The sequence below is a fragment of the Scylla paramamosain genome, chromosome 31 (assembly GCF_035594125.1).
Source record: "Scylla paramamosain isolate STU-SP2022 chromosome 31, ASM3559412v1, whole genome shotgun sequence".
Taxonomy (NCBI): domain Eukaryota; kingdom Metazoa; phylum Arthropoda; class Malacostraca; order Decapoda; family Portunidae; genus Scylla; species Scylla paramamosain.
The window spans coordinates 12,845,097-12,868,650 of record NC_087181.1 but is presented as its reverse complement, the minus strand read 5'-3'; the positions used below and the strand labels follow the sequence as shown (position 1 = coordinate 12,868,650).

At 43.7% G+C, this 23,554-nt stretch overlaps 1 protein-coding gene across 1 annotated transcript in view; it reads left to right on the top strand.

Annotated features, from left to right (window-relative positions):
- The window catches only part of LOC135116327 (nephrin-like), a 322,006-nt gene that overhangs the window by 218,618 nt on the left and 79,834 nt on the right, over nt 1-23,554 (top strand). Inside the window, 2 exon segments of the mRNA XM_064033681.1 lie at nt 3,567-3,765; nt 4,113-6,368. Of these exon segments, the coding sequence (XP_063889751.1) occupies nt 3,567-3,765; nt 4,113-4,546 (633 nt within the window). The 3' untranslated portion in view covers nt 4,547-6,368.

Sequence of the window (23,554 nt, the reverse complement as noted above, 5' to 3'; positions counted from 1 at the left end):
TGTGTGTGTGTGTGATTGAAGAGTGAATACTTAAAGTAGGAAGTTTGGCTGTTAAGTAGAAATTCGCTTCCTGCTTACACACGTTTCCTCTTTGCACATTTACCACATCAAAGAGAACACACACACACACACACACACACACACACACACACACACACACACACACACACACACACACGCAACGGCACCCAAGAAAAAATAGGTGAAAAAAAAAAAAGCAAACTGATTAATTCGCTTCTTCATTAGCTCTCTTTTTCATCCTCTTTCATTTTTTTTTTTTTTCACCAATCAGTGATTTTTTTTCTTTTTTGCCTGTTCAGTTGCCTCTCTCTCTCTCTCTCTCTCTCTCTCTCTCTCTCTCTCTCTCTCTCTCTCTCTCTCTCTCTCTCTCTCTCTCTCTCTCTCTCTCTCTCTCTCTCTCTCTCTCTCTCTCTCTCTCTCTCTCTCCATGACGCTTCGTACAATTGCCTCGTATTTTTTTTTTTTTTTTTTTTTAGGTTTTTCTTTCAATTTTTTTAGGTTTCTCATTGTCCTAAGTTTCTCACAGTACTGAATTCAAATTGCGTGTGTGTGTGTGTGTGTGTGTGTGTGTGTGTGTGTGTGTGTGAGAGAGAGAGAGACTTCACGGTCCAGTTATTTTCCGCAAAACACCATCACACATTGCTGTCTTTACTGTTCCTTTTGTAAAATTAACTACTTCCTTCCTCTCTCTCTCTCTCTCTCTCTCTCTCTCTCTCTCTCTCTCTCTCTACGGGAACCCCTTTACAAACATTATCTTTTTAATCCTCACGGTCAGTCGCGGTTGTCGTGTTAAAATACAACGCACACTTAATTGTTCACTGCTCCCTTTGGTGGTCCTGCGCGGCCATTTGCACTGGATTGGAGGGATGCTGTGGCCAGTCGTCCCACTCCTCTCTCGGCCCCGCAGCACCCAGCTCACGTAGGCGGCGCCGCAGGAGGGGAAAAATAAAGACTGCTAAATGTTGTGGCGGCTACTAAGTGCCAGAAAAAGAGAGAGGGTAGAGAGAAGGGGGTTGGAGAGAGAGGGTTAGAGGGAGAGGAGGTAGAGAGAGAGAGAGAGAGAGAGAGAGAGAGAGAGAGAGAGAGAGAGAGAGAGAGAGAGAGAGAGAGAGAGAGAGAGAGTCTTTTCTACTTTTAATTTTCAAAGTCGAATTAGAATAAGTCGTGTTTCTTTTTATTTTTGTTTCATTAGTTTTATTCTTTTTTTTCGTACATTCATGAAAGTTGGTTTATGTAAGTTTGCAAAAGATATGGACTCTCTCTCTCTCTCTCTCTCTCTCTCTCTCTCTCTCTCTCTCTCTCTCTCTCTCTCTCTCTCTCTCTCTCTCTCTCTCTCTCTCTCTAATTTTATCAGAAACATCGGAGGAAAGAGAAGGAAAAAGATATATTGTTAAAGATGTTTTTTTTTAATCTGTTAGTCATTATGTTCACTTCTCCCTCCCTCCCTCCCTCCCTCCCTCCCTCCCTCCCTCCCTCCCTTTCTCCCTCATAACGATGGGAAGAGTGGCCAGAATCCAGCAGGTGCGTAGCTCAGCCCGGCACGAGACCAATTAAAGAGGGAGATAATTAGGTGTGGGTGCTGTTAAGGGACAAAGGGAAGGAGGGGCAGGTAATTACAACCCACGCTTCATTACTGCGCAGGAATAATTATTTTAGAAGTAATTAGGGAACGAATTCGGACTTAATTAATTTTGTCTTGTTTAAGGATCAAGTTAATGCTTGGGTAGATTCGGTTTTTTTTTTTTTTTTTTTTTTTACCTCCCACTCTCCTTTATTCTCTATGTCTCTCTACCAGTTGTTTCATTAAGGGATTTGCTTGTTATGCGCCTATTTGTTCCCAGTGTGATGATTGATGACTTAATTTTATTGTTGTTATTGGGATGTCATTGTTTTTTTGGACTTGTTTACTTGTCTGTCTGTCTGTCTGGCTGGCTGGCTGGCTGGCTGGCTGTTTTGTTTTGTTTGCTTGTTTGTTTGTGTGTTTTGTTTGTTTGTGTGTGTGTGTGTGTGTGTGTGTGTGTGTGTGTGTGTGTGTGTGTGTGTGTGTGTGTGTGTGTGACTGTAGTAAATTGTCATTGTTTACCGACACACAAACACACAGGCACACACACAAACACATACACACGTACACACACACACACACACACACACACACACACACACACACACACACACACACACACACACACACACACACACACACACACACACACACACACACACACACACACACACACAGTTTTCTCATCACAGTTATTATTATCAGTTTTTTTTTTTTTTTTTTCTTTTCGACTCGACTGTTTTGTTATTTTCTTTCCGCATTTTTTTCTTGCAATCTTTCCTCTCCGTCACTCACAGAAGGAGGAAGGAAGAGAGTAAAAAGAAAGCAAGTAAGGAAGAAAGTAAGAAAGTAAGCAAGGCACAAGCACGCGAAGCACGTTATTGTCTTCTTCTTCTTCTTCTTCTTCTTCTTCTTCTTCTTCTTCTTCTTCTTCTTCTTCTTCTTCTTCTTCTTCTTCTTCTTCTTCTTCTTCTTCTTCTTCTTCTTCTTCTTCTTCTTCTTCTTCTTCTTCTTCTTCTTCTTCTTCTTCTTCTTCTTCTTCTTCTTCTTCTTCTTCTTCTTCTTCTTCTTCTTCTTCTTCTTCTTCTTCTTCTTCTTCTTCTTCTTCTTCTTCTTCTTCTTCTTCTTCTTCTTCTTCTTCTTCTTCTTCTTCTTCTTCTTCTTCTTCTTCTTCTTCTTCTTCTTCTTCCCACCCAAAATTCGCATTTCCAAGCATGTCTTTCGAAATAAGCTTCGACTTCACGGCCTTTCTCTGAGTCACCTGCAGAGTTTTAGAGGGAAAAAATATATATTACATTTTTTTATGAAGTTTATCCCTTTTTTATTTTCTTATCTGTGCTTCTTTAGTCTGTCTATCTCTCTGGCCTTTCTCTCTCACCATAACTGTTTCCCAAGGCCACAGAGATGGTTAGACGGATTTTCAACTGTGTTTCTCACGTTAATAATGTAGAAACCTCGTTAATCTGTCACTAGAATCATAAAAACGCCCTTAAAAATGCGTGTAACTGCAACTACATAGAGCCTTTTGAATGTAATGGAGGTGCAGCGGGGAGTGCTTCAGAATACAGTCCACTCCTCATCACCTCTCATCCTCTTACTCTCACTGCCTCTTACTCTCTCTCACTGTATCTCTCTTAGTCTCACAGCATCTCTCTAACTCTCATTGTATTTCTCTTACTCTCATCTCCTCTTTCTTTACTCTTACCGCCTCTTACTCTCTCGCCGTGTCCCTTACTCTCACAGTCTCTTATTCTCCCACTTTCTCTCATTATCTCTCTTACTCTCACCACCTCTTGCTCTCTCTTACTCTCTCACAGCACCTCTTACTTTCTTACTTTCTCTCATCGCGTCTCTGTGCACCGTCTCTTACTTTCACGGTCTCTCATTCTCACCGCCTTGCTCTCTCTCTCACCGCCTCTCACTCTCACCGCCTTTCTCTCACCGCCGCTCACTCTCTCTCACCGCATCTCTTCTACTCTCCCAGGACTCTGCGGACGAGTATGAGGCGGAGGCAGCTCGGGTCACCGCCACCAGCACTTATCTAATCGAGCAGCTTGAACCGCCCCCACAGTACGCCAGCCGCCCCCCGCCCCACATCCTGCCCCCGCCCCCCTCACACAACGACCTCAACATGGACGACGCCTACGACGATGTCCGCAGAAATCAGTACAATGCTGCGCTGGGTGAGTCTGCGTGTCTTTTGTTGTTTTTTTCCTTCTTGGTTTGTCCTTTTGTTATTTCCAGTCGTCTGTTTTCTTTTTTTCTCATTCATGAATTTATGTGATATTTTTTTTGTCTTGTAGTGGAATTAAAGGAGTGTTTTAGTGTGTGTGTGTGTGTGTGTGTGTGTGTGTGTGTGTGTGTGTGTGTGTGTGTGTGTGTGTGCGTGTGTGTGTGAGTGCAACAGTCATGAAGTATTGTGCCATGTTTTATCATCGGCTCTTCTTTCCTCTTCCACTTTGCTGCCAAAAATCAATCACCTGCCGCCCCACGCGCGCCCCTCACCGTGACCTGCGCGGGCGTGTCACAGACCGAGCGACGGCGGCGGGGACGGGCGGCTACGGCACGCTGGGGCGCCGCACCACCACGCCCGACCACTACAACATCCCTGCCACGGACCCCCACTATCCCCTCCCCACCCGCTACAACACCTACCAGCCGCCCACCCACGCCCCGCTCACCGCCCACACCCACTCCCTCACGCAGAACAACGGCTCCCTGCGGAGGAACGCGCCCTCCAAGCTCCACTTCCCGAAGGATTACATCCGGAACGGGTCGATGAACATCCCGGTGTCCTCCACGTCGTCTCCTGCCGGGGGCGTGGCGGGTCAGTACCCACCGCAGTCGCCCACCCGCACCCACCCGCCGCCGCAGCCACCCATGCTCTCCACCTTTGCTCCCGATGCTGTCCAGTCCCCCGCGGGGGGCGGCGTCCCCCTGGAGCACCGGGGGCACCTGGTGTGAGGCGGGGCGGGTAAAGACTAAAAAATTAAGTTGGACATATACTGGAGGAGGGTGAAGGGGGCCCAGTGCCCACCAGGCGGCCCCGATGGTGTGTCCAGCCGCGGTGACAGACAGGTGCCAGACTCCCGCCCCGACCCTCCCCCGGCCCCCTCCCAGGTACGATGAACGCTACCTGTTGACGCCGCGGCAGCGCTTCGCGGCGGAGTGGCTCAGGCGGCGGCCTGCCGTCACGAGGGACCGTCCCTTGAATTAACTTTTTTTTTCTGTGATGGTGAGCGAAGCGTCGTGACGTGAAGGGAGCGCAGATGTGGTGTTGGCACGCCTCGGCACCGGCACCTGGGGACACCGAGAGGCGCACGAGGCGTATAAGTGTGGAGAGTCAGAGTGCTGAAGTGGAACAGGCAGCGGAAAATCAATTCAGGCGATGTGTTTCAGTGTGAGTGTGGCGATAAAGTGTGACACGCGACGCACGCCACTGAGAGAACCAGCAGCGAGAGGACTGCCAGGCGTCGGCGTGTCGGGCGATGGAAGTGGCGGGATAGTGGCGGCGGAGGCGGCGGCTGGGGAGGGAGGGAGGGATCCACGCCAATCAGATTTGGTGTATATCCCCTGATGGACCTATCAATGGAAGCCCCGGCCAGCGCCCCCCAGGTGAGAGCGGCGGTATTCAGCCCTCCCTCCGCTGCTCCCTCGACGCCGGCAGTGAAAATTCAGGGAGGAAGGAGGACGAGCAGGACGAGCAGCAGGAGAAGGCGGAACAGAAAAGGACTCGCTGTATAGTGAGTAACGATGCAACGAACCCCAGCCTCCCACCCCGCCACGAGGAGGGGAGGAGCAGGGGGAGGACACCGTACCTCCTGGAATCCTCCCGTGATCCTCAGTGTGTGTGTGTGTGTGTGTGTGTGTGTGTGTGTGTGTGTGTCCCAAGCCGCGTCCCTTCACGGCATATGTCCCATGTCCCGAAACGCCTAGGAAACTATAAAAAGCACATATCAGGAACTTTGCTTAATCCCCTGCAGGACGTGGCAGCAAGAGGCGGTATGAGACAGACAGACAGACAGAGACAACATTGTACAATTCATCCTGTTTTTTTTCCTTTTTTTTTTCATTCACCTATTCCTGACACACGCCAGTGCTCAAAAATGTGATGTAAGATAAATGTATTCCTTAGAAAAATATTTCCCCTGTTCACTCGACTTTCACACCCGGGGAAGGCCAGCCACTCACGACCTCTGAGTGTTGCGTCATGTCCTCCACTCAAGGGCGAGGACCTTCCATTTACGGCCCCGTGTCCATCTCCTCACCCGCTAACGCACTACACGCAGCAGCGGCCGCGTCAGGAGCCCCAGCCACGAGGGACGCGCCGCGGCCGTGTACGCCTCCAGAGCTGCTGTGTACGTGTTGACATGTACGTACGTGTTATATACCAGCTGTGTTATCATCGTGGGTTTAGTCAACATTTTGTGTATATGAGTGTCCCGGCCTGTGGGTGTGTAAGGCTGAGTGTCGCTGCTTCGTGACGGTGCAGAGAGAGAGAGAGAGAGAGAGAGAGAGAGATGATGATGCCTGTTGCTGCTTCTGTGTGTGTGTGTGTGTGAAGGAAGAGACCGAAGCAGTGTCGGATGCTCGAACAAGACAGCTGGAAGTGCCTTGCGAGGGCCCCGAAGCCTCAGTCCAGCGTGGAGGACCCGCGGGCTGGCGACGCCCTGCAGCTCCTTCAGTTTTGGGGCAGGAAGGCGGAGCGGGAAGAGTCAGAGGGGCCGAGAGGACGCCAGGGATCGCCGCTCACCCTCCCGCAGCACCCGCCGAGGGAATGACGAGTGTGAGCAAGATTTCTTTTTGTTAGTTTTGTTGTTACGTCTCAGTATTTGTATTCTTAGTTCAAAGTCCACGCTGTTGTGATGATGCAGGAAGGAAGGAAAGGAAGGAGGCAAGGGCATGGCTGCCGGAAGCTTGCCTTGCCGCCACTGACATGTAAATGAGCCGCTCATGTTTTCGTTTTGTGATTTAATGCAAATGACTGTTGGTGATTCGCACATTGGTTGTTTGTTCCAGCGAGGCCTGCCTTTCTTTCTTTCTTTATCTCTCATTCTGTTTCTCCCTCTCTCTCAAAACGCAATTACTTATTAACGAAGAGAAGAAAAGGGAAAATCCATCAAAAACTAAGTGTTTGAAAAGTAATTTAAAATGATTTTTAGAACACCTGAGTTATATAAAAAGTTATCTGCTAGTAGAAAAAAATAATAATCCGGCATACAAGGAATGTGGTTAAAGATTCATGAAAACTAATCATGTAAAAGCGAACTGTCAGGTAACTCTTGACAATACCTGTGTGTTGCAATACGATTAGTTAGAGCAAGTTATCTGTGGACTCGAAAACAACATAAAAATCTTTAGCATTTCAACCTGTAAATGAAAGGTAATACTAGCAATCCTTTTTCTCCATCCACTGGTAACAAAATGCAAAAATTCTAATACATGGAACAAAAATCAGAAAAAGAAACTCTTTAAATATTCAGGTTAGGGCTGTGGGGTGTGAGGCAACACTGCATCTTTCATAGGCTCAGTGGTGTCGTGTCTTGTCACTCCTCCTCTCCAGGTGGCGGCCGCGGGTTCGAATGCACGGTGTTCTCCCTTCGCGGAACACAATCTTTTATTCCACCTGCGTTAAAATTCACCGGAGTGGCTCTTTTTTTTTTTTTTTTTCTACTTTTTTTTTTCATCCTATCCCTTCCTGCCTCCAGCACACACACACACACACACACACACACACACACACACACACACACACACACACACACACACACACACACACATTTTTACCCAGCACATTTTTCGTTGAGACCCTTTTAGTATTGGACTCCACTCCTCACTACCAGTCCTCACTCCACCCCTGCCACCCACACCACTCACACCACTCTTCCTGTGCCCTCTCTCTCTCCCACGCTCTTGGACCTTTCCTTTCGGCCTCTCCTCTCCCTCCTCTTCTCTCCTCCTCTCTCCCGAAGGCGGAATAACACGATCGCGTCACTAATGTGCAGGAGGATAAGTAAATATTGACATTCTTGAGTTAATTTGATTATTTGTTTTCTCTCTCTACTTTCGATTTTAGTTGTGTGTGTTTCCGTTTGACGCCACAAAAAGAAAGGGTAGAGGAAAGGTGTAAAGAAGGAATACCTGTTTTTTTTTTTCTCTCTCTCTCTCTCATTGGATGTAAAAGAAGAATACCTGTTTTTCTTTCTTTTCATTTTATTTTCTTTTTGCTCTTTTTTCGTCTCATTCGGGAAACTTTTTAAAGCAATCCAGTAGTATAATTGACTGCAGCTGCCCGCTAACTCTCTCTCTCTCTCTCTCTCTCTCTCCTCTCTCTCTTCTCTCTCTCTCTCTCCTCTCTCTCTCTCTCTCTCCTCTCTCTCTCTCTCTCTCTCTCTCTCTCTCTCTCTCTCTCTCTCTCTCAAACTTTTTTTTTTTTTTAGCAGCGGTGGAATTCGTATCAAATTTTGAGGTGAACTGCCACTGACGCCCATGAATTCCCCCCCCTTTTTTTTCTACTTTTTATGTATTTCCTTACCACTCAAAATCCCGAAGTTTTTTTTTTCATATATATAATTCCGGCTGAAGCTTTTTTTCTCTCTCAATCAGTTTTCATTATTCTCTCTCTCTCCTCTCTCTCTCTCTCTCTCTCTCTCTCTCTCTCCTCTCTCTCTCTCCTCTCTCTCTTCTCTCTCTCTCTCTCTCTCATCTCTCTCTCTCTCTCTCTCTCTCTCTCTCTCTCTCTCTCTCTCTCTCTCTCTCTCTGGGCAAAGAAATTCGAGTATTGTATTAAGTTTATTTTTTTCAAGTTCAGTCTTCCAATTAGCAGCTTTCGAATCATTAATTTAAGTTTACGATCTTTTTTTTTTCTTTGCGCAATTTTCTTTTCTTTTTTGAAGGCATCAGTTTACTTCGAGGTCGTGAATGTTTCAAGTTAATACAAGGAGCTTTTCAAACATTCATAGTCGCTAAACGTTTGGTTAATAATTTGGTTTTCCACTGAGCGCCTTCCTGAAATGTTAGACAAATGTTTGCTCAGAGAGAGAGAGAGAGAGAGAGAGAGAGAGAGAGAGAGAGAACGTTTTTGATAGCCACAGCCAAACCAGATGTAGAAACAAGAAAACTAACGAAAAAAAGGAAATACATCATGTTTTCCTTCGTCATTTCCTCAAAGAATATCGACATAATGGCTTTTGTAGTTTTGTAATTTTCCTTTCCCTTCTTTCTTTGCTTCCTGGGAACGCAAGACGGACGAGCAGGAGTTAAAAGACAGGCAGGAGTGGAAGAGTAGCTCAACTTTACGTCAATAAAGGCTATCAGTGACCGTTTAGTGAGGCCAATTGTGTTCTTAGGGGCTCTTATGAATAAACTATTGGCTTGGAATTCGTATCACTTATTGGTTACGTGTGCGCGGCTGTTTTGATCCTCTGATGCACGCAAGTTCTTGAAATTTTGGTACTTGCATGCGAGAAATTGAGTTTGGTTTTGTACGTTTTTATATTGCAATGTTCTTTAGTTATGTGGGTACGATAATTGAGAACTTTTTTTTGACATTCGGTCCCTACATGCGAGAAATTGAACTTGATTTTGTATGTTTTTGTATTGCAGAAGCTTTGTTTGATTTTGTGGGTGTGATAATTGAGAACTTTTTGAAATTCGGTCTCTAAATGCGAGAAATTAGCTTGATTTGACCTTTCTTGTATCACGGAAGGTTTATCTGGTTATATGCCTACGGTCATTTCGAACTTTCGTACTCTTGTGTTTTAGGCAAGAAGAATCTGATTGCGCACGATAATAGTGAACTCGGAGTTAGTCTGTGATACGATACCAACCGTGCAAGCGAGCGACACTGATGCACTGAGTCAGAATACCTGAAAGGAACCGTGTATTGTCTTTTTTTTATGCTAGAGGGACACTGAACTAAGAAAACAAAAAGGAAGAAGGAAAAAAAACAGACTCTTAAATGGAGAGACAAATTGGTCATAGTAAAAAAAAAAAAAAAGATAGTAAAATAAAGAAGAATGAAGTTTAATGCATTTCCTCTTAACCTTCCCGCCCGCATCGTCCACTCAAGGTGCTATGTACGATAATTTGTAAGATTTGTACAGTATTTCCTTACGTCTATATTCTCTCCTCTTGTTCCGTGGCTGGTTCGATTCCCTTGCGTCGTTTCCTTGACGCTAACCACACCGAATCTAACCACAACGACAGCCAAATATTACTTGTACTTAATATTAGTTTAGTTTGTTTTAGTTAAGGTTTAAGAAGGATAAACATGAGTGAAGTATTCCGTAAGTCTTCGGATTTTTTACTTTTCATATTTTCGTTATGGTTCGGCTGATATGAGGAAATGTAATCTTTTTCTTCTGGTATATATATATTTTTTTTAAGTTTTTATCTTATTGTTATTTTTGTTCATGTTTCTGCGTCGCTTGAATTAATTTCCTGGCGAGGAGAAAAACAATTGAGAAAGAGAGAAAAGCGGGAACTGTTCTTTTCTTCTTTTTACTCCTTTCACTTCTTTTTTTCCCTTCTAGTTTCACACCAATCTAGTCAGGCTTTGTATAATGGCGGGAACATAATTATTACCAAAGACTTCATTCATTCATGTTCGCCCTAAATCACTCGCTCTTCCTCTCTCTCTCTCTCTCTCTCTCTCTCTCTCTCTCTCTCTCTCTCTCTCTCTCTCTCTCTCTCTCTCTCTCTCGCTCGCTCGCTCGCTCCGGTCCTGGAAATTTTTTAAAGTAATTAGTTTTCGGCCAATTTCATCTCGTCTCCGCCATCCTGCTGTTGAGGGAACGTTTGAGCGAAGCGGGTAATTCATCACTAAAATAAAGTTCATTTTCTTAACCTTTTTTTTTTTTTTTTTTTTTTCTTTTTTTTTTTTTTTTTTTGCACGCGTCGAGTTAAAAGCAGTGAAAGAGTGTCATCATAAAATACGGTCAATTTTTTTTTTTTATTTAATTTTTGTCATAACGCAGTTGAGTTTCTCGTTATATTTTCATTAAGTTGAATGTAGAGGGGAAAATTATAATCGATACGGAACCCTTTTTTTTTATATTTATTTCATTATTTTTAGTTCTTTAACATTTCTTCATTGTTAAAAGGCAAAAAAAATACACACACGCACATTTTTTTTTTTTCTATTCTACATTTTTCCGTAACATTTAGTGGCTTTTTTTTTTTTTACTTTATTTTCCATTAATTTTAAAAGTCTCCCCTTGTCCATTTATTTATTTTAGCAGTAAGTTTTCTTATTTTTACATCTCTCTCTCCCCCTTTTTTTTTTCATTTTATCCCTACGTGCAGTGTAAATTAAACAAATAAACAAACAAACAGACAGACACAGAGGGAGAGAGAAACCAGTGCACGCTAACACACACACACACACACACACACACACACACACACACACACACACACACACACACACACACACACACACACACACATTCTGACCCGCTTCTCTCGGACGCTGTATGCATAAATTAATATCGCCTTAATATTGAAAAACTTTTGCTTCTAATTACGTTGTGTGAATAAATATGAGGCGCCTGGACGAGTGTTGCTCTTTTAGAGGTGGCGGGGGTTCTGCTTGTCTTCTTACTTTTTTTTTTCTTTCTTCTTTTCTCTTTTTCTTCTTCGTTTTATTTTTCTCTGTCTTTCTTTTCTTCTTCTTCTTCTTCTTCTTCTTCTTCTTCTTCTTCTTCTTCTTCTTCTTCTTCTTCTTCTTCTTCTTCTTCTTTTTCTTCTTCTCTTCTTCTTCTTCTTCTTCTTCGGATGTCTACAGATTTATTACGCATTGAAGTTTTTATTCTTTTTTTTTCTTTTTTTTATGTTTTATCAAGTGTTATTTTCTTTTTCCCTCAATGGCAGGTGCGTGAGAAAGTTTATTATCATTATTGTTGTTGTTGTTATTTATATTGTTATTATTTTTTTTATCTTTACTCGGCCGTGTTTATATCGTCCATTTTCTATTTTTGTTTTTTCATTTCCTCGCTAAATTTCACTCATTAGGGACACACACGTGACTTTCTGGAACAAAATGAAAAAAATAATGCCAAACTTTATTCGATTTTTTTAGTCATTTGATCTCGGTTTTAATTTTTTTTTTCGTTGTACATACATACATACATACAGAATGCGGGAGTTGTTTTGAAAAATGGAAAGAAAATCTACAATGACAAAAAAAAAAGCCAAAAAAACAACAATCCCGTGTCAAAATATGAAGCTAATCAGTAGAATACATTACCAAGTAGACTAAGAAACACGCATTATAATATCTTAAGTTTTACCTATACTCAAATATAACCAATACTGAATAAAAATCACAAAAAAAAAAACTGTCAAAATAAGATGAAACAAACTCCTCGTGAGAAAAACTGAAGGCAACAATGGAAAAGGTGACGGCGGTTGTTTCGTCTATAATGTATAAATGACATGATTACCAAACAAACGCAATCTGATCCTGTTAAAAGGGATTTCTGAGATGCAGGCAATGGCGAGGCTAGCGCGCACACACACACACACACACACACACACACACACACACACACACACACACAACACACACACAAACAGCAAGATAGATTACATGCTGTTTGAGGTACTAAATGACAACTAATTCCATACTCACACACCGTAACACATCACAAAGGTCACGTCAAGTGTTACTCTACCTATGCTTACCGTGACCCGTGACCTCTGCGGCATGACATGAGTTTGCGATGTGACGCTAATACTCCGTTAAATGAGATCGTTTCGTTACAGTGATGTACAGCTGAGCGTGGTGATGTCATTTTCCATCAATCCAGGCAAAAAATTATGTCTGCCGTGTTCCCGTTTTTTTCTTTTGTCTTTTCGAAGTTCAAACTGTAAAACATGAGTGGACATGTTAATTCCTATTTGAATTGTGGACATGATATTCCCTGAAAGAAAGTAAAAGCATACTGAAATAAGACAAGCTGCAAGAAGACAAAAGCAGTTTTTTTTGTGGATATACCTGTATTTATTTCTATTCGATTTGTAGGCATGAGATTCACAGAAGTAAGAGCGTAAGAACAAAATAAGAGTAGCTCCAAAAATCCATTAGGCCCACACGCAGTAGTTCCTATATAAAACACACCTGTATCCACTTCATTCCCATCCATAAACTTACCAAATCTTTTAAGAATATGACATTACTAGAGGCAACTGTACCGTTATATAAACTAATTTTAGCTCATTTTTGTTCGTTACACGCCATTGGAAGTTAGGAAGAGTAAACGAACACTGCAGATTAAGAAATATCTGTTATGCAGACCGGATTCGGAAGACACCGGCCGGTTACTGCACGTGGTTTCAAGAATCGGTTCCGTCCATTTAGGTCGACATGGCGCGCTCGAAGGGAAACGAAACTCTGAAGTTGATGGCGAGCGAACCGCGTGAATCCGAGACGAACTATTTAGGGTAGTGTTAAAATTTACCCAGGGTTGTATGTCTTATCTATCGTAGGACTTGTTGATTCATAATCCGTGCGGTTGTTGTTGTTTTTTTTTTATACGAGTAACCAAACTAAGTGCAGAAAGAAAGGACTTTTTTTTAAGTTGAAATCATTACACGCATTTACTTTCATATTTATTCCTTTTCCTCAAAACCTCACTCACTGGCGCCGTTTTTAGTCATCCTATCTAGAGATTAAGTCGGAGTCCCGTGAGTCATGATGGTGAGTCATGAAGTGGCGATTACTCTGGAAAGCCATAAGGAAGGAATATGGAAGCTCGCGTCTCCTTACGTAAACATCCCTCCGCCAGATGTCTCTCAAGTAGCGGGTCGTTCTATCTCCGTTTTCTATTTTGAGCAAGCGAGGACGGACTAATAATCTTTTGAGAATCTTTTTACTCCAAAGAATTAAGGGAAAATGTTTAGCTTGCCGGAGGAAGGACACGGTAAAGATGAGGGTTATATATACGTACACTGCAAAATGAGGGTGACTGTAGATTACTCTCAAGCGTCCTTAACATAGTACGAGGCTTTTTTATCACTATTTCCTGGTATGGCTCATTTGAAAAGTTTTTTTTTTTTATGTTGGCTTTTTCAGTTCATATTTTACATTCCCTAGTGTGGTAATACGTCTTGTAGGCAATGAAGAAAGTGCTATGCCGCTGGTCATGGTATCATCATTTACCTGTCAGCCTTTCATACAGGTAAGAGATGAAAGGCGAAATGACCGACAGGGAAGACTATATGTACATGAATAGATTACTGTCTCACTCCCATGTCTCAACCCTTTTTTGTAAGAGATATGTAAGAGGAACGTCTGCTTACTTGTATTGTATTCATGCACCTGTAAGATATTGTGGTGAGGAAGTTTTGTAACAATTTTGTATTCACTGTCTTATTTGTATATTGTTGGTTTGTTGTCCAGGTGGGGGAGGGATCATTAGTGGAAGGCACCTGTCTTGCTTAAGGGAAAGGCTTTCAGGTGGTGGTTAAAGAAATCTGTTGATCCGCTGAAAGCCTCCCCGCGGCGGACTGAGGGTGGAGTGTGTGTGTGTGTGTGTGTGTGTGTGTGTGTGTGAGTGAGTGTGTGTGTGTGTACAGCAATAGCTCTTGCATTTATTATTTACTGTCCTTTGATTCATTTACACGTTCGGAACTATAGCAATCCACCCTTCCTGCTCCACCCGGGCTGCTTAAGTACCACCACCTCCACCATGGGCCTCTCCTCCCTCTCACTCTCCCTCTCTCTGCAAGAAACGCCGCGTACTTTCTCAGCCGTGTACTTTGTCCTTCATACTGAACATTGTGATCCATAACAATCGTCCCTTTTTTGGGGGATGGCGTATAGATATTTCATAACTGGTGTAACATAGCATGACGGTTTGTCTTTTGTACTTTATAACGCGAGGCAGTCACAGTGAGTCACAGTGAGTCACAGGAACAGGACGCCAAGGCTTCACGGGGTGTGGCAGCGTCCGGCCCTTCCCTGCGCCTCGCCTCGCCTCGCCGCGGACTGAACTGAGGAGACCAAAGCGTCAGGAAAGCAGGTCAACCGGACAGACGGCGCGGCGGGTTTTGGAAATGTCACTCCATGGGTCACCAATAAGTGCGTGGGCGTGTGGGCGTGGCTCGATGACTTACTCTGTTGGAATGCCAGCCCCCACGTGCCGCCTGTCCGGCTGACCTATTTCGTCTGCCTTGGTGTGGAAGTGACGGAGGCGTGCCGTGCCGTGCCGTGCCGTGCCGTGCCGCGCGCTTCCCGGGGCTGAAATACCTGCATCCTATTTTTTTTTTTTCTTTTTGGTTTGGTTTGTTTTTTATGTAAAAGATGTGCCACAATAAAGTTTATGTTACAGTGAACGTGCATGGTTTTATTCTCTCTCTCTCTCTCTCTCTCTCTCTCTCTCTCTCTCTCTCTCTCCTCTCTCTCGGGCGACTGACAGCGAGGCAAGCGAAGCAGCGTTTCACTTTAACCAGTTTGCGGAAGAAAATGTTATTTACGAGGGATGACTATTTTGTGTTGTGCTCCTGAATAATCCAACAAAACAAACACGTGAACGGTAAGTCCACGCTCTGGAAATAAGTAGTTTAGGCTTTAGAATGTGTGCATTAATCCATCAAAGTATTTATTATGGACAGAGGAGCGCACTAAACGCGGAACTTGTGTCGATGTAATTACAAATGTTTCATGATGTGCTTCGCTGCCTCATTCCGGTAAGACTATAACATTATTCTCTTATTACACACACACACACACACACACACACACACACTATTTATGGCTTTAAATGATTCACTGAGCCATTTGTAACGACGCTATATTCCCTGTTCTGCATAAACGACGTTCGAATCATAACGAGTGAGTATTCGAAGCTTCACTGACCCGCATCCGCACCCACACTGCTCTTCCTGTTTCCCTCACTCACGGATTACACCACACCGCCACTTACACCATCTCAAGTGCAGAAAGTGACGTCAGATCCCTGGAAACATAAGCCACTTGGTACATAATCAGCATAATAATTCAATAGACTCACTGATACCACGAGACCACCAAGATATTACGTAATTAGTAGGGTATACAAGTTACATCAAGTGGGAGCATCTGGCAGCCGGCGACCACAGAGGGAGGATGAGGAGCAGAAGGAAGGACGCCCACTGGGAGAGTGAAGCGACGAGGGACGTGAGGAGGAAGACACACTGAACGTATCTGCTGCATCATTACATTGTTCTCAGGTAAGATTTGAGGTCCGTATCCTAAAATATTTCTGGCCGCACCTCCACTCTTTCCAAAGGCTCTAGTTGACAGGAGATCGGCATTTTAAGTTTTTTTTTTTTTTTTTATGGTTCTAGTGACATTTTAACTATTTCTGTATTATTAAACAAACAGTCTTGGGAACCTGGCTAATCATCTCTGTTGGCCTTGAAACACAGTCGTGATGGAAGAGTTGTTTCTGAATATGGACATAATTCCCACATATGTGTACAAGTTGTTTAGCAAATTAGTTTAAATTTAACCTAGCCTAACCTAGCCTTGGATGGAAACGTTAATTTTTATTTCAGTATTGTCCAATGATCTATATTGGCAGGGGTGGGGACGGGTTATAGGCGAGGTGGTTGTGGTTGTTAGCACGTAATTGGATAGGGTGTGTCGCGGCGTCCCCGTTCAGACTTGCCTTTCTAAGTTCAGTCCGCAAGGGAACTTTGTAACCTAAAAGGAAAGTAGGAAGTTGTTGCTTTAAGTTTATTTTTTACCTGGTGGTGAGATTGGCCTGCGGAGACGAGGCGGGCAAAGCTGCGGGAGAGGAAAGCCTGAGGATGGTGGTGGTGGTGGTGGTAGTAGGAAGTGGTGTGGAGTGTGCAAGAGTGGATAGAAAGGAGAAGGTAGTGTGGGGAGTTTAGGAAAGAGACGGTGTGTGTGTGTGTGCGTGTGTGTGAGGATAGAATGCGTAGAGAGAAGGCAGGTTTTGTTGAGAGGAAAGCGAGAATGTGTAAGTGAAGAGGGTAGGAGTGTGTGTCAAAAGGAAAGGATTGCTTGCATGGGAAAGTGTGTGAGTGTGGGTGGGTGGGTGGAGAGGAAGGCAAGGCTGCTGGTGAGGGAAGGAGCGAAGCCGGGATGCGTGGGAGAGAGGGAGGGGGCAAGACGAGGCGGTATTTGTGTGTGCGTAGTTCAAACCAAGACGAGAGAGATAAATCCACTTTTCCCTTTGTGAAAGACGCTCCTGTATTTTTCTTGCGTAAGTTCAGTCAGAGCTTGAAATTCGGAGGAATGGACACGTACAGTTATTGGCACCACACACACACACACACACACACACACACACACACACACACACACACACACACACACACACATGCGTTAGCTCACAATTTCCGAGTTGGCCAAACACTGTTCTCGTTTTTCACTCGATTTACTCTCCCTGACGTGACTGTTATTTGTCAGACGCTCATCACCAAGACCTGAACGGGCCCAGTTCACGGCAGCTCTTAATTAATTTTCATTTTTTTTTCTTTTTTTTCCCCTCCGTTTTAGAAGACTGTCGTTCGCTTCCCTTCAGATCCACAGTCACGGAAGATTACCTAGTCTGTCTACACTGGAGGTCGCGCGAGCGCGTGTGTGTGTTTGTGTGTGTATGTGTGTGTGTGTGTGTGTGTGTGTGTGTGTGTAGCATCCGTCATTTACAGCACACAGTCACATCTGCTCCATTATTTAAATACTCTCGTTTACATGTTGACGTGTGTGTGTTGTGTATGTATGAACGTCCCATGTAGTCATAAATACACACACACACAAACACACACACACAAACACACACACACACACACACACACACACACACACACACACACACACACACACACACACACACACACACACACACACACATACTCACACACACACGCGGAAATAAGCACGTAATAAATTTCGGGTCGTCAGATTCACCTGGAGCGTGGTGGCCAGGTGACAGGCGCCTCGTTCAGCCTGGCACGGCGCACCTGACAGCACCTGACAGCACAACACATGTCCTTAGAATCGTAATGCAATTTCAGAGGTTAAAAAAAAAAAAAAAGACGTCAGCCTCATATCCGCTTCACTCTTACCCCTTCCCCTCCCTGCCTTTCCCTTTCCACCCCCCTCCCTCCCATGCCACCTCGTCCTCTCCAGACCCTTCCCTTCCTTTCCCTTCCCTCCCTCCTCCTGCTCCTCCTGCCAGCCTCACCTTACACCTTTAATTTTTTTTTTTTTTTTCGTGTCACGTGGTGCTGTGTCGCCTGTTTGTTTATGATTTTTTCGAACAGTTATTTTTTTCTTTTTTTGCCGATAGTAGGGTTTTTCCTGTTGACAGTATTTATTTATTTATTTATTATTTTATTTATTCATTTATTTCGACAGTAGCATCCCGTTTCATTGCTCTGGATTTAGTTTCGCGGCCACACAATTAACTTTTTTTTTTATAGTTTACATCTATATCTCACTGGATTCTGCAGCATCATCACTACCAACAGCAACAACAACAACAACAACAGTAACACCACCACCAGTAGCAGTTTTCATTAATATCGACACTACGAATACGAATAGAATAAACAGATAAACGAACAAATAAATAAATAAATAAATAAATGAATCCTGGTGTATTTTAATTTATGCATAACTTCAAAACGTAATTAGTTAGTTTTGGGCGGCGTAGGAGGAGGAGGAGGAGGAGTAGGAAGAAGAGGACGAGGAGGAGGAGGAGACAACAAGACAATGTGAGAAGAAAAATGAGGAGGGAAAGACAAGAGGGAAAAGATGAGAAGTAGGAGGAGGAGAAGGAGGAGGAAGAAGAGGAAGAGGAACAGAAAGCGAACCGTAGAAAGTTAGACCAAAGAAAAGAAAACAAAACAAAACAAACAGTAGAAAGCCCAGAGAGGAGATGAGGAAGAGAACGAGGAAGAGAACAACAAACAATAAAATCCAAAAAGCAAAGTAGAAAATGAAGACCAGGAGATAGAAGAGATGGAAACAGGAGCACCAGAGGAGAGGAGAGGAGAGAGATGAGACGAGGGATAAAAAATGGGACGACGACGAGAACGAGGCAATGAGACAAAAAAGAAAAAACAGGAGAAAAAGAGAGGAAAAAAAAGGAAACGATAAGACTAGTAAGGAATTGAAGATTAGAGGAGAGAAGACAAGGAGAAGGAGAAAAGGAAGAAACAGTGATAGAGGAGAAGAAAAGGAGGCAGAGACGAAAACAGTCGAAAATTAAACAGAGAAGAGAGAAGCAAACAGTGAGGGAGGTGGGGAGACTAGAAAAGAGGAAAGGAGGTGAGACGAGAGAGAAAGACAAGGGAAGAATGAACCAGCTACAAAGGGAAGCTCATTGATAAGATTTATATACCCTTACAAGGATGGCAAGTACGCGAGAGTTAATTGTTGCCATGTAACGCGGCGGAGGGGAAGGGGGGAAGGGAGGCTTGGAGGTGAAGGGAAGAGAAGAGGAGATGAGAAAAGAAGGGGAAGTGTTATACGAAGTGTTATGATGTAGTGTTACTAAGTATGCTATGTGTTATAATTCAATTATTTCACTTTTTTTCTATTTGTATCGTCCTCTTTTGTCAATGTTCTTTTTATGTGTTATATAAGACAGCTACTGACTAAGTGCAGCAAAAATTATATAGAAAACGACCCACGGAGATGCTAGTCGCCTAAAAAACCTAAGAAAAAGATTAGATAGAAAATATATGATAAAAGTGAGAATGAAAATAAGGAAGAGAAGAACGGAGGAACAGTGACATGAGGAGGAATTGAGTGGGAGAGAAGAGAGACGAAGAGGAGTAGGAGGAGAGGGCGAGAGAAAGGAGAGAAAGCTGCGTGGGAGGAGATGAGAGGGAAAAGCGATAAGAGAGGCAAAGAAGAGAGGGTGGAGAGATGGGAAAAGATTAAAAAAAAAAAAGGCAGAGGGAAAAAAGCTAGATAGGGAGGGAAAAGACGTGGAAGAGGAAGAAAGGAGAGAGAAGAGAAAATACAAAAAAGGTACTCAGACGTAGTAAAGAAAGAAGAGGTGGAGGCAAAAAAAAAAGTAGATAAGGAGAGAAAAAGACGAGGCGAGAGAATGAAGAGGAAGGGGGGAAAAAAAAAAGGACTAGAGATAGAAAGGAAAACGAGAGAGGAGAAAAGCACACACAAATAAAACGAATTATAGTGGAGAGATAAGGGGAAGAGGGAAGAAAGAGAAACAATAAAGGCTTGAAGAGAAGGAAAAAGGAGAAAACACAAAAATAGAAGAAAAAAACGAAACATGATTAAGAGACAGAGGTGAAAGAAATAAAATAAAAAAATAAAATACCAGGGCCTGTATTCACGAAGCTGTCCGAGGGAGTCTTAACTATGAAACGTGTCATGGCTACAACAAAATGATGCATTCTTGTCATAAACTGCGCGCGTCTGTCATAAATCTTCTCGGGATGCTGAGAGTGGGTCACCCTGTCTTAGCGGCTTATGACAGACCCTCCCACTGTGAAGATTCCCGCCCCACAACATCCCCAGCTCAGGAATTATTTACCCAGATATGACGTATTGAATGAACTTAGCAACACGAATTCATCAGTTGTTTAGACCGTGCTGGTGTTGTTTCCCACCGATCTAGTGAGGGAAGCCGTACAAAGTGACACAGAAAAGAAATCCACTTATCCCAGAAATGATGGGGTTCATAACACTTAGATATCTTGCTGCTGGGAAAATGCAGTTGTGCAGTAGTGATGGCCTTGGGGATCGTCGAGAGAGCCATCCTTGCCACCAAACCATTTCATCACTGCTTACATTGTGGCGCTCCGACGGAATCATATTTACCGTATTTCAAAGATTTAATGCACTGTGTCTCTTACCCCCAGTACATAAAAACGAAGGAAATATTTATAGAATTAGTAGTAAACGACAGCTTTTGCTTCGTCTTTTAGTATTTGAAATCAAACAAACGCTACATATAGCAGACGGTTAAGACAGGTTTCACTCAAATCATAATTTATGACATGCGACTTATGATAAACGTTCCAAGTTATGATACGCATCTGCCCTAGCCATGACACATGTCACAACTTATGAAGAATACGGGCCCTGAGAGAGAGAGAGAGAGAGAGAGAGAGAGAGAGAGAGAGAGAGAGAGAGAGAGAGAGAGAGAGAGAGAGAGAGAGAGAGAGAGAGGAGAGAGAGAGAGAGAGGCAAGATAGTAAATAATGAGCGGAAAGAAAGAGAGAAATAAAAGGAAAAAATCTGAAAAAAAAAAAACAGCGAAAGATACAAAACAAGCAAGAAACAGTAGCCACAGACAGGATTCGAGTCCTTCTAACCTAACCAGTACCCGCAAACGGTCCTACCATCCTACCACCTAATCCTCACTGGCTGGCGCAATCTTCGGGATAATTAGACGACTGATTGGGACGCGGCGCTGACCGGGCGGGAATAAGCGACGCGATTATGCCTATATTCGTAAATTAGGGTCGTTGCTTCCACGCTTGCGGACACCCCCACGCCACCCGCCTAACTCACCTGCTGCCAGAAGCGCGATGATTACAGGTGTAGCAGCAGTAGAAGCAGCGGTAGTAGTAGTAGTGAGGGTGGTGGTGGTAGCCCTGTCCCCTAGTCGTGCACGTCCGCGTTTAGTTAGTATATCAGTGCCAAAGCTAAGTTGTTTGCGAGGCGGCTAATGCAATGAATGGCCCAGCTGTTGGGTAGTTAACGGGAAATGAGGGCTGCAAAGTGTCACCAGTGGACGCCGTGTTGAGAATTTAGGCCCCGTGCTGTGTTTGTCATGGCCGTGGTGTGTGTGGTGTGTGTGGTGTGCTGTGGTGTGGTGTGGTGGGGTGATATAGTAGTTGTGTGTGTGTGTGTGTGTGTGTGTGTGTGTGGTGGTATGTTCCTCTCGCTACGAGTTGTGAAAGGTGTTTCCAACGGTTTGACTCTCTCTCTCTCTCTCTCTCTCTCTCTCTCTCTCTCTCTCTCTCTCTCTCTCTCTCTCTCTCTCTCTCTCTCTCTCTGTCCTGCCACGATTACCAGTATAATCATCAAAGTAATTTCTGTAAACCCGAATGCGTGAATGCTTCCAAATATGGCGAAAGTTTACACACACACAAACACACACACACACAATTATAAACCCCCACTTAATTAACATAAAATTCTTCCCAATGAGAGAGAGAGAGAGAGAGAGAGAGAGAGAGAGAGAGAGAGAGAGAGAGAGAGAGAGAGAGAGAGAGAGAGAGAGGAGAGGACATGAAGTAAAATAATAATGGAAGAAAAAAGAAGGAATTAGAGAGGAACAGATAGACGGAGACCTACACCAGAGAGAGAGAGAGAGAGAGAGAGAGAGAGAGAGAGAGAGAGAGAGAGAGAGAGAGAAGAGAGAGGAGAAGAGAGAGGACATGAAGTAAAATAATAATGGAAAAAAGGAGCAATCAGAGAGAGAGACAGGGACGCACAGACAGACAGACAGACAGACAGACAGACAGACCTGCACTCAAAAGCTCCCCACCTCCCTACCCACCCACCCTCATGCATCCCAGTTCGCCTCTCACGTTGCCTGCGAAATCATTGCGTCATTGAAGCAGAAAACACAGACACTATCAACCTTTCATCTGCTTCCCCGTGACTCGATGCAATTAAAACCCGCGCACCGCTTCTGCCTCGCGCTGTCATGCACTGGTGTATCAAACCTTCCTTGCCTCCCGCGTAAAGGTCAAGTATTTTGAGGGTAATGATAGACCGTAGATACTTTCTCTCTCTCTCTCTCTCTCTCTCTCTCTCTCTCTCTCTCTCTCTCTCTCTCTCTCTCTCTCTCTCTCTCTCTCTCTCTCTCTCTCTCTCTTCCAGCGTGGTTTTCGTTAATTTTTGCGTGCCATGATATCACGGTAGGAAAAAAAAAGTTGGGTATACATGTATTTGAGTCAGCGAGTTTGCAAAGTTAAATTTATGGACGCGTGTTAGTTATACGTCACGAGTGTTGGCACGTGTGGCGGCGACAGCGTGGCCCTTGAGAGAGAGAGAGAGAGAGAGAGAGAGAGAGAGAGAGAGAGAGAGAGAGAGAGAGAGAGAGAACTTCTCCCTACCCTGCCACCTCCAGACAAAAAAAAAGTCTGCAGATTAGAGGAATAGTAAAAAAGAAAAAAAAAGAAAAGACGAGAGAGAGAGAAAAGTTAGGTTCTTTAGATTTAATCAGTTGCTCCAAGACTGTCGTGTTTAGACTGACAAAAGACTCTCTCATTGTCTCGACCTAAGACTTGAAACAGTATCGAATCGCCTCCCTATGTTTCCTCTCTCTACTCCTTCCTTCCGTTTTCTTTCGTGATAAAATAAAGAAAACAGAGAGAGACACTAATTTGCGTGCCGTGCAGAAGACTTTTTTTCTTTTCCTCATTTTTTTCCCTTTTTCATCCCCGAACGTTAATGAATCCAAGAGAGACGAGAGATTTTTAGGTGAAAAGATGTAATTCTGCCCCTCGTCCTTCGTGGAGGTGTGGTAAGAGAGAGGAGAGAGAGAGAGAGAGAGAGAGAGAGAGAGAGAGAGAGAGAGAGAGAGAGAGTACATTCGAACAAAGCGTCAAGTTTTTTATTAGCTGTGACGCAGTATGTTAAGTAGCTACAGAGAGAGAGAGAGAGAGAGAGAGAGAGAGAGAGAGAGAGAGAGTGTGTGTGTGTGTGTGTGTCTGTCTCGTGTCCCCGTAACCTTCATCACTACGTAAAACTGAAGAAAACGATAAGCCGGAGCATGTTACCTTTGTTGTGCAGTTTGTAAGGGAAACTCATGTATATATTTCCCAGTCTCTCTCTCTCTCTCTCTCTCTCTCTCTCTCTCTCTCTCTCTCTCTCTGTGTGTGTGTGTGTGTGTGTGTGTGTGTGTGTGTGTGTGTGTGTATATGTATATATATATATATATATATATATATATATATATATACTATATATATATATATATATATATATATATATATATATATATATATATATATTATATATAA